Consider the following 18865-nt stretch of genomic DNA (forward strand, 5'->3'; position numbering starts at 1 on the left):
TTTTACTTATACGTTTTACATTTGTTTTTTTTTTATATTGGTCCATTTGTTATAACTACATTATCTATAAATAATACAATGAAAACTGAGAATGGTCATTATTCTACATTTGAACTAATTTTTTTGTTAAACTCCTCTACAAATATCCTGGACCATTACCATCAGTCCGTTTTAAAATACGAATGTGGCCCTTGAGCACAACTGTTTGCCCACCCCTGCTTTATTTAGTACTGTACTTCATATGTCTCAGCAGATGGCGCTGTAGACCGTCTCATTCTGCACTCCCCGGCCGCTCATTAGGTACAGTACATAAAACCTAATGAGATCCCTTACAAAAAAAGTGCATGTGCAACGATAGTAATACAAAATAAAATAATATAAAATAACATTGCAGATGTTCGTGCACTACTAAAAACATGCAGCAGCAATTTCCTATGTCTAAACAATTAGCATCACAACTCAAATAAAAAGGGGTACATCAATTAGCTATATTAATTCATGATAGGAGGGAGTTTATCCCTTTGTAGATACTCAGAGTCCACTTCATCAGGTGTATAACCACTGCACTCTAAATTAATGGGATTTAAAAAAAAAAAAAAAAAAAAAAAAAAAAAAAAAAAAGATGAGGCAAACAGGAAGTGAGGATGCTGAGCAGTCAGTCAGGGCTGCAGTGCATCGGTGGAATAAATCCAAACTCATTCAGCCAGTATGTGTGTCAGTGACGTGGGATCAGGGTAGGCAAGTCAGGCAGCGCCGCACTGCCCACTGGTGGTCTTTCCTTTTCACTGCATGTGAATTGTAAAAAAAAAACCGTATGATTACATTAAATTGTTCCATTATAGTTCTATGGTCCGTGCTTTACATTGATTTTCTTTTTCAATCCAATAATTTCAATTATTTCATCATTAAAATAGCTGAATTTTCATATTTCCTGTTCAAATGCATAGGAAGCGCAGTTACAAGTCACGTTGAGTCACCGCTCCAATGATGCTTCAAGAGACCACGCACACATCCATTCAGGCAGGCTATGATTGGTCCGTGGCTTCACACAGGAGACATTGGTGTTTCCTCATTACATCGCCAATAATATACGTTTTATCACACATGCACTGCACTTACTGACGTTTAACAAACTGTCTAATATATTTAATGAAAGTGTGTGACATTTAGTCTTTCTTATCGACCAAAAAAGCCACTAAAAGTGCACAGTGGAGTCTGGTATGTACGGTGCCACAACCAACATGTGGCAGTGTTGAGTTGAGCTTCATAGAGCTCCAAACTTCACGTGATTGAGTCAGTGCCTCACCAATGATGAACCTCACCGCAGGGCACTAGTGTGTCTCTGTGTGTGTGTGTGTGTGTGTGTGTAAGTGGGCATCATGACGACATGCTGAGGATGGTGGGCTCACATTGACTCCACATGCTGCAGTGGCGGAAGCAACCATGTCGCACTTCATCCTGCCAGGTAAGAATAATCATTTTCTGCTTATTTTTAACCATATTTCATCCTTAAACTAGAACTTTGGAGCTGCAGGATTTAGTTTTTATTTATTTATTTATTTTATTATTATTTTTTTTAAAATTCCTGTTAGGACAACATCTGAACTAAATGTGGCCTCTTTGATGAGGAAATACCTTTAAACAATTCACCGCATGCTGAATTACTGAGTCATGATTTAGGACTAGAGCCAATATCATTGCAGCATAACAAATCAAGGGCTTTTGTCGTTGTTCTTTGTTAGTGTCCAGTGGGGAAAAGTATTTTTTGTGTATATGGGTCATTTTTGTATAATTTGATCAATTTTGAAAATCAATTAATTTTACTGATATAAGTATTTGAATTATTGGCAGTTTATTACCATTCAAAAGGTAATATTGGTTTCAAAGAAAGCATTTATTCTGAAGTAATATTTTTCACATTTTAATGCCAAACTCTTCCACTTAATGATTTCCCACGTGTTTTCTGAAGATACTAATTACATTTCGGATTTACAGTATAGGGGTTGTCTCCTATTGCTTAATATTCCATTTTCCATGAAAACTAATACAAATGCATCGTTAGCGTTCAGAATTCCTGTTTTTTATGTTTTTTTTTTTTTTTTTTTTTTACAAATGGTCCATCTATGTCACTGTATCTTTGCCGTTAATGCCGCCGGAGGGAGCGTCATTATGTTGTAACACCCAAGACTAGATTGATCTGGGATCTGAAGCATAGATATGAAAACGAGCTACGCCAGCAGCGCTGTAGCACTCCGGTTACCCGACGTGCCTCCGTGGTGGCCATGTTGGGGAGGTCGACGCTCCCATCAAAGGCAATGCATGGACTTTGAAATTAAGTCGTAACTTGCTTATTTCTCAACCGATTTTTTTTTTTAAATGAACGACAAAGCGTGCTATCCAGACATAATATTACAGCCCATCTATCTATTTATCTATCCATCCATCCATCCATCCATCTATCCATCGATCTACGTTATTTATTTACTTATTTATTTATTTACCTCTGAAAGGTTATGTCCAGTTCCCTTACTGCATGTCTTTACCATCATAATGGATGTATATAGACAAGTCTTCTTTTCCTTTCGGCTTGTTCCTTTAGGGGTCGCCACAGCGCGTCATCCTTTTCCATGTAATCTCCTGCATCCTCCTCTCGAACACCAACTGCCCTCATGTCTTCCCTCATGACCTCCATCAACCTTCTCTTCGGTCTTCCTCTACCTCTCTTGCCTGGCAGCTCCATCCTCATCATCCTTCTACCAATATACTCACAATTTCTCCTCTGGACGTGTCCAAACCATCAAAGTTTGCTCCCTCTAACTTTGTCTCCAAAACATCGAACCTTGTCTGTCCTTCTGATGAGCTCATTTCTAATTGTATTCAATCCGGTCACTCCAAGAGCGAACCTCAACATCTTCATTTCTGCCACCTGTAGCTCTGCTTCGTGTTGTCTCTTCAGTGCCACTCTCTCTAATCCGTACATCATGGCTGGCCTCACCACTGTTTTATAAACTTTGCCCTTCATCCTAGCAGAGACTCTTCTGTCACATAACACACCTGACACCTTCCTCCACCCGTTCCAACCTGCTTGGACCCGTTTCTTCACTTCCTGTCCACACTCACCATTGCACTCGCTGGTCAAAAACTCCACAGCCACCTCTCCAAGATGCTTCCATAACTCCACACGAATGTCATCAGGACCAACTGCCTTTCCATTTTTCATCCGATTTAATGCCTTTCTAACTTCCCCCTTACTAATCATTGCCACTTCCTGGTCCACCACACTTGCCTCTTCTACTCTTCCTTCTCTCTCATTTTCCTCATTCATCAACTCCTCAAAGTATTCTTTCCATCTAGCTAGCCCACTGCTGGCAACAGTCAACATATTTCCATCTCTATCCTTAATCACCCTAACCTGCTGGCCAGCCTGTATAGATCCTTTTCTCCTTCTTCAGTGTCCAACCTGCCATACATGTCATCATATGCCTCTTGTTTGACCTTTGCCACCTCTACCTTTGCCCTGTGTCATATCTCAATGTATTCCTTTCGCCTCTCCTCGGTCCTCTCAGTGTCCCACTTCTTCTTAGCTAACCTTTTTCCTTGTATGATTTCCTGTACCATGAGGTTCCACCACCAAGTCTCCTTCTCTCCTTTCCTGCCGGAAGATACACCAAGTACTCTCCTGGCTGCTTCTCTGATCACCTTGGCTGCATTGGTCCAGTCTTCTGGAAGCTCCTCCTGTCCACCGAGAGCCTGTCTCACCTCTTCCCAAAAAGCTGCACAACACTCGTCCTGTCTCAACGTCCACCACATGGTTCTCTGCTTTGTCCTGCTTTGTCTTCCTAATCTTCCTGCCCACCACCAGAGTCATCTTACACACCACCATCCTATGCTGTCTAGCCACACTCTCCTCTACCACAACCTTACAGTCAGTAACCTCCTTCAGATTACATCGTCTGCACAAGATGTAATCCACCTGCGTGCTTCTACCTCCGCTCTTGTAGGTCACCCTATGTTCCTGCCTCTTCTGGAAAAAAGTGTTCACTACAGTCATTTTCATCCTTTTTACAAAGTCTACCACCATCTGTCACTCCAAGTTCCTTTCCTGGATGCCATACTTACCCATCACTTCATCACCCCTATTTCCTTCACCAACATGTCCATTACAATCTGCACCAATCACGACTCTCTCTCTGTCTGGGATGCTCGGAACTACTTCGTCTAGCTCCTTCCAGAATTTCTCTTTCACTTCTAGGTCACACCCTACCTGTGGGGCATAGCCACTAATCACATTAGACATAACACCCTCAATTTAAAGTTTCAGCCTCATCACTCGATCTGATACTCTTTTCACCTCCAAGACATTCTTAGCTCAACCAGTGGTTAACTCAATTTCTCTTCCCACCTACACCATGGTAAAATAATATAAACCCTGCCCCCCCCCCTAAACTAGCCTTACTGCCTTTCCACCTAGTCTCCTGGACACACAATATATCAACCTTTCTCCTAATCATCATGTCAACCAACTCCCGAGATTTTCCTCTCATAGTCCCAACATTCAAAGTCCCCACATTCAGTTCTAGGCTCTGTGCTTTCCTCTTCTCTTTCTGCCAAAGAACCCGCTTTCCACCTCTTCTTCTTCTTCGACTTCGACCCACAATAGCTGATTTTCCAACGGTGCCCTGCAGGTTGACGGCGCCGGTGGCGGACGTTGTTAACCTGGGCCACGACCGATCCGGTATGGAATTCTTTGGATGAACGCTCATATTTGTTTGGCAAAGTTTTAAGCCGGATGCCCTTTCTGACGCAACCCTCTGCATTTATCTGGGCTTGGGACCGGCCTACAGTTTGCACTGGCTTGTGCTCCCCATAGGGCTGCATTGGATGTATATAGACAAGTGAAATGGTTTAATGAGTAGTTAGGAACATTTATACACTTGTATATGGAGAGTTTGAAAAGTAAAGCATGTAAATTTTTCCAACTCACATGGTTTCTATGATCCTATGATCCTCTTTATGTCTTTACCGTTATGCACTTTTTTCTTTGCCATTATGCAAGTGTAGTTCAGTGGGCCACCATCATTTGCTCTGTCAATGCGTTCTATCAACAAAGCTGTGGTAAAATTAAAGTCGTAATCACTGTTTATGATTTTTTTCCAGAACAAGTTAAAGAAATCTTGTTGCCTAAACCTAACCCTACCTCTCAGATTACATTTACATTGGACAGCCATCTCTTAGCTCTTGATTGTCTTTACTACTACTGGCTAAGACTACTACTTTACTACTATTACTGGCCTAGAATTTGAAACATCAATACATTTACATCTTTGTAAATAGCCTGGGGTTTCAATTTCACATGTAAAACCAAGAAGGCATAAAAAACTTGAGGTTTAGAGTCTTGAGGAGGAGCCCTAAACCACAACTGTTGTTGCTTACTGCAACTTTGACCAAACCTGTTTGACAAATGCGATAATTTGTCATTGGAAGATGTTTGGATGGATTTCGTATGCATCACATGATCGATGAGAAGCCAATCAGATAAATACACAGCAGCGACACAGCAAAATGGCAGAAAAATTATGGATGAAAGGGAATTGACTCTCTTGCGCCACTTTAATGCAGATCTTCTACAAAATCAGGTCTCCATTGTTTACATTGTTGTCGCTTGCCGACTGGAAATCTAAATTAAATCTCATAATAATAATAATATCATACGAGGACACTTGTGGTCGGGCAGTCAGGAAATTTAACATGGCCTCTGTCTGGCTCTGACAGTGATACGGTTGTTAGCGATTGTGACAAATGAGGGACATTTCCTTATTGATCTCATTAAGATGACTTAAACTCATTTAGGCCTTTTCAGTATTTCAGTCTTGTCTCTGACCTGGTTTGATCCTTGCTGTCACCAGTCTATGATTCACAGGAAAGCAAAATCTTCAAGCATATTTCAGCCGATAGAGATTGTCTGGTGAGTCAAAGCTAGAATATTTACTTTTTTTTTTGTTTAAACATTAAATGTTTGGATTCTTCAAACCAGATGCAACACAGATGTGAAGCAGTTCACAGAAACTGCATTTAAACAACTAAAAGTCAAGTTTGAAGAGAGATTCGCATTAAAGCAACCTATTCAAGTTCATACGGTAAACATTTGAGTTTAAGTAGAAAAATGCAGGCAGGTGTGCTTCTTGCCTCACAGTTCTGAGGACCTGGGTTCAATCCCTGGCCCCACCTGTGTGGAGTTTGCATGTTCTCCCCGTGCCTGCGTGGGTTTTCTCCGGGTACTCCGGTTTCCTCCCACGTCCCAAAAACATGCGTGGTAGGTTGATTCCATCCATCCATCCATCCATCCATCCATCCATCCATTTTCTGAGCCGCTTCTCCTCACTAGGGTCGCGGGCGTGCTGGAGCCTATCCCAGCTGTCATCGGGCAGGAGGCGGGGTACACCCTGAACTGGTTGCCAGCCAATCGCAGGGCAGGTAGGTTGATTGAAGACTCTAAATTGCCCGTAGGTGTGAATGTGAGTGCGGATGGTTGTTTGTTTGTATGTGCCCTGCAATTGGCTGGCAACCAGTTCAGGGTGTACCCCGCCTCCTGCCCGAAGATAGCTGGGATAGGCTCCAGGACTCCCGCAAACTTTGTGAGGATAAGCGGCTCAGAAAATGGATGGATGGATGGATAGAAAAATGCAAAATAGATATGAAGCAGTTCTCAGAAACAACTTGTTGCCTCCAGTTCATCTGCAGGTCCTGCTGGCTGCGTTCCTGGCCATCTTCTGCTACTGTGTGGTGCTCGTCTTCATCTTCTGCTGCCGGCCAAAGAAGGGTGTGCCCTCAGATGACAAGGAGGTGGGCATCTCGTGCCCTCACCCCAGCGAGCGTGTGACCATGACGTTGACACCAGCGCTGTGCACACGGTCCGTCCGGCAACAGTACGAAGAACTGGATGGTGACGTACTGGACTTCAAGTCCTCTAAAAGCAGCTCATCCCCATTAGAGGAAGACCTCAGCAATGTCGCATTCGATTCTAGGTCCTTGTCTCCACTTCGCTGCCTTAGTACACCGCTTGTTCCTTTGGCGTCCCGTAAGAATTCGAGCCACAGCCGTGTGTCCTTGCCCTCACTTACTAAGCTGGTCCCTAAATCACACTGGGCAAAAGGCCGGCGAAGCACCGTGAGTGGGGAAAGTTTTAGCCGCCAGGCTGCGCTCTTTCCGTCGCAGTATGGCTCCATCACATCCTCTGTCCCCGCCAAGCCAGCCCCCTTGCTGCACTTCTCCCTGCTCTACTCCTCAAGTGGCACCCTGGTGGTCAACATCCTGGGGGTGTCTGGGAGAAGGCGCAGTAATAGGATTATGGTGCGAGCCAGCCTGCCTCCGCTGTGCCCGATACCACACCAGGTGGCCTCCCGACGCCGCAGTTTCAGCCCGGAGCTACAGAGCCAGAGTGTGGTGCTTCAAGTGGGCTCTGTGGAGAGGCTACGGGCATGCACACTGAGACTGGAGGTCTATGACCGCGGCTTCTCTGGCCTGCGGGAGCTGGGACTGGGTGTGGTGGAGCTTCCCTGCCAGCACCTGGACTGGGAGTCAGACACGACAGCAACCTGCACCAGGCAACTAAGCCCCACCAAGAGCAAACTCAAGAAGGTATCGTCAAGCATTTTTCAGTTCATACAGTAAATGTTTGTGTCAATAGAAATGCAACACAGATGCAAAGCAGTTTTCAGAAACAGTGCTTGTTTGACTAAATTCAGTATTTTATTGATCACTGCAAACACACACACGTTACAACATGTTACATCAAATTAAAAAAGTAAAGTCTGGCACGCCATATCAAATTCAATTTCAAACAGACCACTAGTTATATAGGCGTGGTTTATTACGTCAGATGTGGTTTGAGAAACCTACAATTAAATATATTGTAGTGTCGAGGAAGTTGACACTAGAATGCATGCCGAACGGCTTTGTGTAAATAGTTTACTTATTTATTGACTTTATTGTTGATGTTAGATGTTAGAATTATTACCTAGTAGTAGTAGTAGTAGTAGTAGTAGACATTATGTGTGTTCACTAACTGTTGGTTTATGTATTCAAACACGGTAAGGGAGTTTCATCTTGTGATTAAAGCTACTGCTCCCGCGACCCGACCTTGGATAAGCGGTAGAAAATGAATGGATGGATTAATGACCTGCCTCGTTGATGCTCATTTGTGCAGTCTAGTGTGTAATGCATGACATTTCCCTTTGAATAAAGAATATCATCATCAAAGCCACAGTGCCTCGAGGTCGATGCATGCCATAGTTCACATAAAACTCCCCAAGTGGCTCCTGGGAGAGCCAATGTTACTAGCCACTGCTGAAATCCACCACCATTTAGCAAGTTGGCTGGTGTCAACTTAAAGCCCTTTTCACAGCAAATCAACATCAAGTTTATACTTCAAGAGAAAAGTGAAACACAGATGTGAAGCAATTTTTCAGAAACTGGTTACACCACCAAATGACTTCACAAAAATCTTCAATTAAACATTTTAGTTTGTAGGCTCTTTGAGTTCGTCACGAAAAATGCAGCACAGATACTCACAAGCAGTGCTAATGCAATTAAATATGAGTTCAATAATTCAGTGAAAAGCAACAGTGTCAAGTTAAAACAATAAATGTTTGTGATTTTTCAAAAAAAATGCAACACAGACATGAAGCATTGCTCAGAAACAGTATTTCTGAGATTAAATGAGTTCAGTCATTCACAGGAAAGCAAAAAGTTTATACCGTTAATTTTTGCGTTTGTCAAGAAAATGCAATACAGATGTGAAGTAGTTCTCAGCAGCAGTGCTCACACAACTAAATATAAGTTAAGTCAATTACAGGAAAGTTAAATTTTCAAGTTTCAATAATGCATATTTGAGTTGTCGAAAGTATGCAACAAAAATGCAAAGCAGTTCTCAGAAACTGATTGTAGGGCTAAATATGAGTTCAGTGATAAACTGGAGAGAGACAGCTTCAAGATTGATATAGTCCATCCATCCATCCATTTTCCGTACCGCTTCTCCTCACTAGGGTTGCGGGCGTGCTGGAGCCTATCCCGGCTATCTTCGGGGGAGAGGCGGGGAACACCCTGAACTGGTCGCCAGCCAATTGCCAATTGAGTTATATAGTGCAGTACATTTTTGAATATCTCAAAAATAAATGCAACAAGGATGTGAAACACTTCATAAATAGCGGTTATATAACAAAATTTAGTTCAATGATTAACTGGAATGCAAAATCTTCAGGTTCATGTTTGTCTGTCTGTCATGTCTGTCATGAGAAATGCAACACGGATGTGTAGCAGTTCACCACAATTGCCCCTGACTCTCAATGAAGACATCCATCCATCCATTTTCTGTACCGCTTATCCTCACTCGGGTCGCGGACGTGCTGGAGCCTATCCCAGCTATCTTGGGGCGAGAGGCGTCATCCTGAATTGGTCGCCAGCCAATCACAGGGAACATATAAACAAACCACCATTCACACCTACGGGCAATTCAATCAACCTGCCACGGATGTTTTTGGGAAGTGGGAGGAAACCGGAGTACCCGGAGAAAACCCACGCAGGCACGGGGAGAACATGCAAACTCCACACAGGCGGGGCCATGATTTGAACCCTCAGAACTGTGAGGCAACGATGCTAACCAGTCGTCCACCGTGCCACCTTCAATGAAGAAATTTTTGGACAATTTTATGCTTCTTAGTGCACAAATCAAGGTCCATAGATGCACGCTTGGTTGAGTTTGTTGTGGAAAAACAAGCCTTGGCACGCAGAAGCTGTTATCGACGCATAACAGCCACAAGTCCTGATATTTTTGTCCTTGCTATAGTGATTGATGCACACAAGCATATCATGTTCCATCCATGTCGCTGTATAGAATCCAATCACCTGTGCCAATAGTTACTCTTGTGTTGCACTCTTATTCGTCATGGTCGAAATGAGCAGCAAAGGGCACAGCGCCCACGCTGGAAGTCTTCCAGTGAGGGCATGAATAACTCAGGAGATTGTGACAATTGGCGAGCCAAGTCTAATTTTTGTGAAAGCCAGTCCCGCCCATTGCTTTCCCCTCCCGATACAAGTAGACTGATGCGTTTGGATTTTTGCGTGGGTTGCAATGGCGGTAACGTAGACGCCAAGCACCCACACACTCAATTTACGACCAAAGTCGATCTTTTCAACTTGGATGCACACTGTAAATTTGATGCAGCATGTGAGTCACGGAAAACACACAACACACATATACTGTAGACAAACAACCATTCACACTCTGATTCATACCTATGGACAATTTGGAGTCTCCAATTAAGTCAACATGCATGTTTGTAAGGATGCCAAAGTTTCCGGAGAAAACCCACACAAGCATAAAGAGAACCTCAGAAATGTGAGGTTGACGTGTTAACTACTAGGTCACCGTGCTGCCTAAAATGCAAACTTATTCTTTTTTTTTAGGCTTTAGGGGTGAGCAACCTACAGATACGGTGGACCAAACATTTCCTCCATAATATCTTTTCAGAAATTTAGTACGACCCTTTGTGGACTTTATAAAACCTCGAATGGACCCAGATAGGAAGATTTAAGAAAATAACTTTTGGCTCTTGGTACTTGTAGTTTCTGGAACTAATATGGTCTAATCAGATAAGTTCAGAGCCTCCAGAGCCTACCCCAAATGAGTCTGGACTTTTGAAAAACACTGCTCTCCCTCGGAATGGTTATCTTTCGGCTTGGATAAAATAACTACATTTAAACAATAATTCACACAGTCCAAACACACAATGGTCCCCCAAAATGTTCCTAGTTCTTGAGGTAAAGTTCTTGCGATCGAAATGTGCTAGCTCATTTAAAAACTTGGAAGAAAGTTCTTGCTAAAGCTATGCACTAATACAGCCCCGCCCCCCATCAAAATTTGTACAAACCAAAACCCCAAAAGATGACTTCAAACAGTCATCCTGCTGTGAACTTTGTCACAGTTTGATGAAAAAAACCAAGGGGAAATACAGCATGAATTTTGACTAAATGCATTGCACTAAGACAGATGGCTTTATCAAAATAAGTCCAAACCCTATCCCAAAAGAGGGATAAATGGCCCTGCTCTGCCAAGGACTGCGTAAACATTATTTGAAGTTTGATGGAAAAAAAATCAGGTGAAAAACATCAGTCAATTATGACTAAAGCTAATGTATTAATACAGCTTGTTTGTATGCTGTTAAACAGTGGACCTGCGATAAACTTTCTCAAGTTTGATGAAAAAAACAAATAAAATAAAAAAATCAGAAAAAATCAAAGAGTCAATTTTGGCTAAAGCTACTCCACTAATACAGTTTGTTTCATCAAAATCCCATGCCATTAAAATGTGCACCTGCTGTGACCTTTGTGAAGTTTGATGATAAAATACATATAAAAATATAAAAGTGGCAAATGTGGATAAAATCATTGCGCCAATACAGCTTGTTTTATCAAAATAACTCCAGCCTTAACAGTGGCCGTGCTGTAAACATTGATTTTGATGGGGGGAATCAGGTGAAAAAGACACAAAAGAGTCAATTGTGGCTAAAGCTAATACATATTGACAATAATATAATTTCATGTATATTGGCCTATTACCCTGACATCTATGAACGCTTTGCACGACAACATGAGTCACCATATGGCAAACAAGGCGCAGCAATAACTTGCCATCATGCTACGCTACTTGTACTAACCGTATGAAAAGTCGACAGGAAGTGATGTCACATCCCTCAGGTAGCCTTTCGTGGTCTGTTTTGGTGCGTCACGACCCCTGATGGGATAAGCCATAAGTTACAACAACAAGGCATAAATAAAGTGAATGGCATCCATTCTCGGTGTGTGCTTCTGACACCATGAAGATAATCAAGAACATCTGCTGACTAAAAAGCCCCTTGGAGTATAACTTTGATCATAAAATCCTGTTCCTGTGTTCCTATCCCTCAGAGTGTGAGCTCTCAGGACACATGGTCGCGCAGGAAGAGCTCTATGTGTGCCCCGCGATTGTTGGGCCAGCTCTTTGTGCTGCTCCAATACCAGGCGCCGGGGCGTCGCATCAAGGTGATGGTGTGTAAAGCCGACCAGCTGGCCAATCTCACGCGCATCCCCGGAGCTCCAGGTAATATCACCAATCATAACAGGTGGATGATATATGAGTTTTCATGTCTGCTTACTGAACATAAGGTCCAAGAAATACACGTTTAGAAAGTTTGCGATATTGGGGTTTTGGGTGAAATTTCAGGACAAACCTATGACCTATGACCTTAAGAGGTGAACAGAATTTGGCCTTCTTAAACTTTTGAATACACATTTGAAACTAATGAATGTTTCAGTATTCTGAAAATGTTGTTTTTGCTGTCCCACAAGATACAATAAGATACACTCCAATTAAGCTACAATACAATATGATTCACTCCAATGGGAATATAATGTGATTCAATCCAATTTATGATGTGATACAATTTACTGCCATTATGATGCATTCAAATGATGAAGTGGTAAAATATTAACTCCAGTAGGATACAGTTCGCTCGAATTATGATGTGATAACGATTTGTTCCCATTATGATGCATCACGATTCGTTCTAATTACGATATGATTCACTCCAGTCACAATGTGATCCACTCCAATTACGATACGATTCACTTCAATTGTGTTGCGATATAATCTACTCCATTTACAATATGATTGACTGTACTTATGATGCAATTCACTCCAATTATAATATGATTCACTTCCATAATATTACGATTACAATTGCAATGCAATACAATATGATTCACTCTAATACGATATAATAGACCATATTCACACCAACGTCTTGAGCATTTTTAGGTGGAAAGTTCAGATGGCATGACAGTTTCCACTGTCAATATGTTACAAGCTACTGGGACACCATTTGACAGAAAAATAACCTCAGTCATTAAATGTGTGCTAAGCTATTGTAGTGGTTGTATAATAGGTACAGTATACAGTATATTCAATAGCTCAGTGCTAGTACTTGTCAATGTCGAAACAGTGTCAAACATTTTTACTTTTCAAAATCGAGGAGATGGCTGCCCAAGCACTCTATGCATATACTATACTCTAAGTCACTATGCCTTTACATGCCAACTGGAATTTAACATGCCACCTTACACTGAAAGTGGAAGTGCTGCATGCATCGAGTCCATTCATTCCAATAAGGATGTGATATAATTAACTTTTATTATTTATCTATTATTATTATTCATTGTTATTTGTTATTATGATGTGATACGATATGATTCGCTTCAATACGATATAATTAAATCCAATTACGTATGCAATATTATTCACTCCATTTACAAACACAATACAATTCAGTCCAATTACAATACGATTCACGGCAATGATTATGTCACTCTGTATGATACACTCTCATTCGGATACACTTCACTCCAATTATGATTCAAATACAATTCACTCCAATAATGCATTATGATTCACTCCGATTACAATATGATTTCATCAATTTCAATTAAGATGGGAAACAATACAATGCACTCAATTTACAATGTTTGACTTCTATTACAATACGATAGGATTCACTCCAAATGCATTATGATCCAAGCAAATTAATCAATAATAAATAACCAACTTCAATAACAGTATGATATGATACACTTTAATAAAAATGGGAAACTATACAATTCCCTCCATTTACAAAATGATTCACTCCAATCACAATACAGGTGTGATTCGTTCCAATTGCCAGATGTTATGTTTCGCTCCAATTGCAACAAAACCAGCGTTTATTCTAATTCTGATGTGATGCATGCTGATTGACACCCATCACTGTCGGTGAACATATGAATAGTGAATATGTGCTATGACAGCGCATGTAAACACAATAAAAAGCTAACTACTTGTCCTCCTGTTGTATAACTGAATTAGGAAGCCGTGCAGTTTCCTCTTGCGTCTGCTTGGCATCACATTTCCAGCCTCGCTTCACTGGCGCGCAAGAAGGGAGACAGCAAAACCAATGTTGACGTTTTCAGACAAATTCATTCCACATTGTTCCCCCCAGCGAGATCCCCACGCTTCCAGGAATGTGTCACCGTCAGAAATGATACATTGCTTTTGAATTATTATGCAATCCAATTAGAACGCTTGAGTGAATTAAAAAAGCCGCATTTACTTTGGACTTGGATTTACTGACAATGCTGATGCTAAATACTGGGACCATGTTTTCCTCCTCAGACCACTACGTCGTAATCAACTTGCATCACGATGGAAACGTGATCAGTACCAAGGCGACCAAAGGAGCCGGCGGTTCGAGTCCTGTTTGGAACGTTCCTTTCTTATTCGACTTGCCGCCCGGGGACGTCGCTCAGCTACCGTTGCTCCTCGAGTTCATTGTCATGCAGGTACCAGAAAAAAAATTAACTAATTCCTTCGATTCCCTCTAATTACAATGTGATTCACTCCAATTACGATGAAATACAGTTCACTCCAATTCCAATATGATTCACTCCAATTATGATACAATACAATTCAGTGCAAATGTAATGTGATTCACTCGTATTACCATATGATTCACTCCAGTTTGGATACGATTCACTCCATTTAAGATATGATTCACTGTGATTATCATGCGATACAATTCCCTCCAATAACAATACGATTTATTCTATTTATGATAGTAATAAATAAAATTCACTCCAGTTACAATGCAGTACAAATCACTCAGATTATGATCAGATTAATTGTAATTAGGATTACATACAGTATCACTCCACTTATGAAGCGATAAAATTTATACCATTTACAGTACGATGGGAGGCAGTTCACTTCAATTACAATGCAATACATTATAATTTACTCCAATTATGATACATTTCTCTCTAGTAACAATACCTGCCTTTCCAATTCCAAATACAAATGATTCACTCCAATGACAATAAGAATAATAATATGATAAGACTCAACCCAATTACAGCGCAGTATGGTTAATGCAAATCAATACACTACAATTATGATGTGATAAAATTCACTCCAATTACGATTACCGGTACATGTGATGCGATTCACTTCAATTATAATGCAATAAATTCACTTCAGTTACGGCGTGATTCACTCCAATTATGGTGTAATTCATGCCAATGACAATGCAAAATGATTCATTTCAGTTACAATATGATTCACACCAGTTCAAATGGCATTCACTACAAGTAGAATAAATTCACTCCGTTATGACACGATTCACTTCCATTAAAATGTGTTTTGATCCAATTTTGATGTGGGTCACTCAAATTCCAATGGGAAACTGTTAAAACAATTTCCGATATTATTCACTCCGACGACGATGATTTTAATTTGGTATGCTATACAATATGTTACAATACACTCCAATCACTCTACGATTCCGTCAAATTAGGATATGATACAACACACTTCAAATACAACGCCATTCGCTACAGTTACCATTCAATACAATACGATTCCCTCCAATTATGATGCGATAGGATTCACGCCAATTGGGATACAATACAGTTCACGCCTATTGCAACATGAGAGGATCCGGTCTAATCAAATTATGAGTAACTCCAATTATGATATTATGTGTTTCTCCAATTACTATGGAATAGGATACACTCCAATTATGATGTGATATTATTCACTGCAATTAACAATCGGAAACAATTCAATTCTATACATTACAATGCTATACACTTTACTGCACTTACCATTATTCTTCACTCCAACTACAATGTGTTTTACTCTAATTATGGTGCAATTGATGCGAAATGATTCACATATGATCAACTCTCATTACAATACAATGTACTCTTATTGTGATATATGATTAATTCAAATTATTATGCAATACACTCCAATTACAACATGATTCACTCCGATTGCAAAATATAATTTATTCAAATAACAATGTGATACACTCCAGTTATGATACAACATTATTAATTGAAATGACATTGCAATACACTCCAATTATGATACAATTCACTCCAATTGTGATCCGATCCTACAGTATACTGTGTAATTCGTTCAAATTATAATAAGATACAGCCCAATATACTTTTCGTCCTCCCAAAGGGTCGTCTCTATACCAAGAGCAGCATTTTGGGCCGCGTGCTGATTGGTGGCCATGTTTCGGAGGCGGGGCTAGGACACTGGAAGGAAATGTGCACCCGGGGCCCAGTGGAGACTGCCCGTTGGCACGCCATCCAAGCAGATGTGCAGTACGAGTGATTGACAAAGAATTTGAATGCTTTGTTTTCGTTGTGTTTATTTCATTGTAAAGTGTCCCTGTATACTATTGTCTACTACAAATCATTCAAAAACAAAAAGCAATAGGCCTATACTAGCATTACACCCAGAAGCATGTAATTATCCTTTTTAGCTTACCTGGCTAATGTTGTTGTTTTTGTGTTTGTAATTTTTATTTTTTGAGATTGTATTGTTTCTTTCATACACGCACATCTTACATTCTGTATGGCACTATTAGTGATTTTAGGGTGTTTTACAGTTGGGGGGTATCCATCCATCCATCCATTTTCTGAGCCGCTTCTCCTCACAAGGGTCGCGGGCGTGCTGGAGCCTATCCCAGCTGTCATCGGGCAGGAGGCGGGGTACACCCTGAACTGGTTGCCAGCCAATCGCAGGGCACATAGGAACAAACAACCATTCGCACTCACAGTCATGCCTACGGGCAATTTAGAGTCTCCAATTCATGCATGTTTTTGGGATGTGGGAGGAAACCGGAGTACCCGGAGAAAACCCACGCAGGCACGGGGAGAACATGCAAACTCCACACGGGATTGAACCCGGGTCCTCAGAACTGTGAGGCTGACGCTCTAACCAGTCGGCCACCGTGCCGCAGTTGGGGGTATATTATTGTTGGTTTTTTTCCCCACAAGATGTAATTATGCAAAGAATGTAAGATAAGAAATGCATTTCAAAATAATAAAACTGCAATGCTAAGTTGCTACACTATGATGCTAAAGGCTGGTTGCAAGTTGATTAGCTTTCAGAACAAATAGCTGGTGCTTATGAGATACTTTTAGCATTATTAGATTGGTATATGTAGCAGTGAGGTATTTTTGGAGGCGTATTTTCACACCAAACAAGCCATCTTTTGCGAGTTGTTGCTAAAATAGAGGTTTCTTCATTACAACACAGAAAAAGCAAAACTGAAAAATTAAAAGAAATTAAAAAATGAAATAAAGTTAAAAATACATTTTAACAAGTATGAATAAAATTCAAATTTACAATATATTTACATTTTTGTATTTATACTGTAACATGTACTTTAAATATAATTCACCCAGAAAAAAAACAAAATTGAGCCTTAATCCAATGAAAAGTTTTCTATGATATTTTTCCAAAACAAAAAAAAACAATATTTCACAAATTCTGCCAGGCTATGTAAACTTATGAACACAACTGTACATAGATGCACTCATACGTACCCGTCATAATGGAATGAAAGTGTATGCTACACTTTTTTTTATAACCACTAGGTGGCGTTGGCATTTTGGAATGAAAGTGTACAGCTTTTTCATAACCACTAGATGGCGGGATACATTTATAAACTGTGAAAGTTTTTGCCATTTGCCCCTATACCTATGTATAATGCGCACTATTGACTTTTGACAATTTCTTGGGGAAAAATGCACATTATACACGAAAAATTACGGTAAGTCATTTTTGGCCTCAAAATGTGTTACTTTTACCCTACAATATGCCAATGTTTCCTCAAAATCTGTCATTTTTGTACTACACAAGCGCATTATCTAATTATCTACATTTTTCTACAGAACTGAAAATGAACATGTCTCCTTCTGTCCAAATTATTTTCGTCATCCCCATATTATTTCTGTCATGTTTTGATTTCAAATTGTTCACTGTATTTAAAAATAGAATACAGCTGTGATGTAATCTATGGTCTTGGGCAGTATGATGTCATATAACACATCAGCCAGCACGTGAAGTAGTGACATTTTCGTGTGTTGTATAATATGCCATGTTAATTAAAACCAGCATAATGCACTTCATTAGTTTGTACAATCATCTCGTCTGTTGTCATCACACAGAAAGACTTAAAGGGAATACTTGCGAGATTTGTTTTTAGCAAATTGGTGTCAATAAATTTTATGGAAGCCGTACGGAAGATGAATGAATGAATGATATCATCACTCAAATGGTCAGCGCTAAAAAAAAAAAAAACAAACAAAAAGAGCCATCATAGATAATTTTACACATGAGACTATGTGAGTCGCGGGATGCACATGTCATGGAAACAATCAGTCCCAGCCCTGGAATAATGAGCCCCTGCAATTTATCATCACGGAATACAGATACAGTAATCCACCGCTATATCACGGTTCTTGCTTCACGGTCCTGCTATATTGCAGATTTTTATTTCAGTTGTTACTCTTTAATCTTTTATACTGTTTGTACAATATTTTTGTGTTATCCATTGCTCTTGCTCTCTCTCAACATATTGTGTTTAGGACTGCCACAATTGCAATTTCTTTAGAATATATTTTCCCAAAAACAAGATAAACGTTAGCATCGTTGATGTGTTTTTTTATGCCACTGATATATTAGAGCATAATAAAGACTTGTACACATATTACAAATTCTACCCTGGTAATCAAACATATGAGCACAAGTGTGTAATGTTCTCTCATTTCCTAAATAAGAGTAGGGCTGCATTTCACAATAAGAACAAGTAAATAAAAAGAGAAAGTTATAAATAGTTCAAATAGTGTGCTGAACTTAAGAAAAAAAGTTTTGAGTTTCAGAAAACTGTTGACACAACAATGAAATCTCAAACAATTTGACATATTTTAATTTAAATCG

The 18865-nt window shown here is 40.2% G+C and overlaps 1 protein-coding gene across 1 annotated transcript; it reads left to right on the forward strand.

Moving 5' to 3' along the window:
- Positions 1 to 1312: 1312 nt before the first annotated feature.
- Positions 1313 to 18567, forward strand: LOC133474123 (synaptotagmin-5). The gene is made up of 5 exons (XM_061765473.1): positions 1313 to 1465; positions 6731 to 7638; positions 11965 to 12136; positions 14240 to 14406; positions 16094 to 18567. The coding sequence occupies exons 1-5, from the start codon at positions 1444 to 1446 to the stop codon at positions 16247 to 16249; spliced, it is 1425 nt and encodes a 474-aa protein (XP_061621457.1). The 5' UTR covers positions 1313 to 1443; the 3' UTR covers positions 16250 to 18567.
- Positions 18568 to 18865: the final 298 nt, after the last annotated feature.

This window comes from Phyllopteryx taeniolatus, chromosome 2 (assembly GCF_024500385.1).
Source record: "Phyllopteryx taeniolatus isolate TA_2022b chromosome 2, UOR_Ptae_1.2, whole genome shotgun sequence".
NCBI lineage: Eukaryota > Metazoa > Chordata > Actinopteri > Syngnathiformes > Syngnathidae > Phyllopteryx > Phyllopteryx taeniolatus.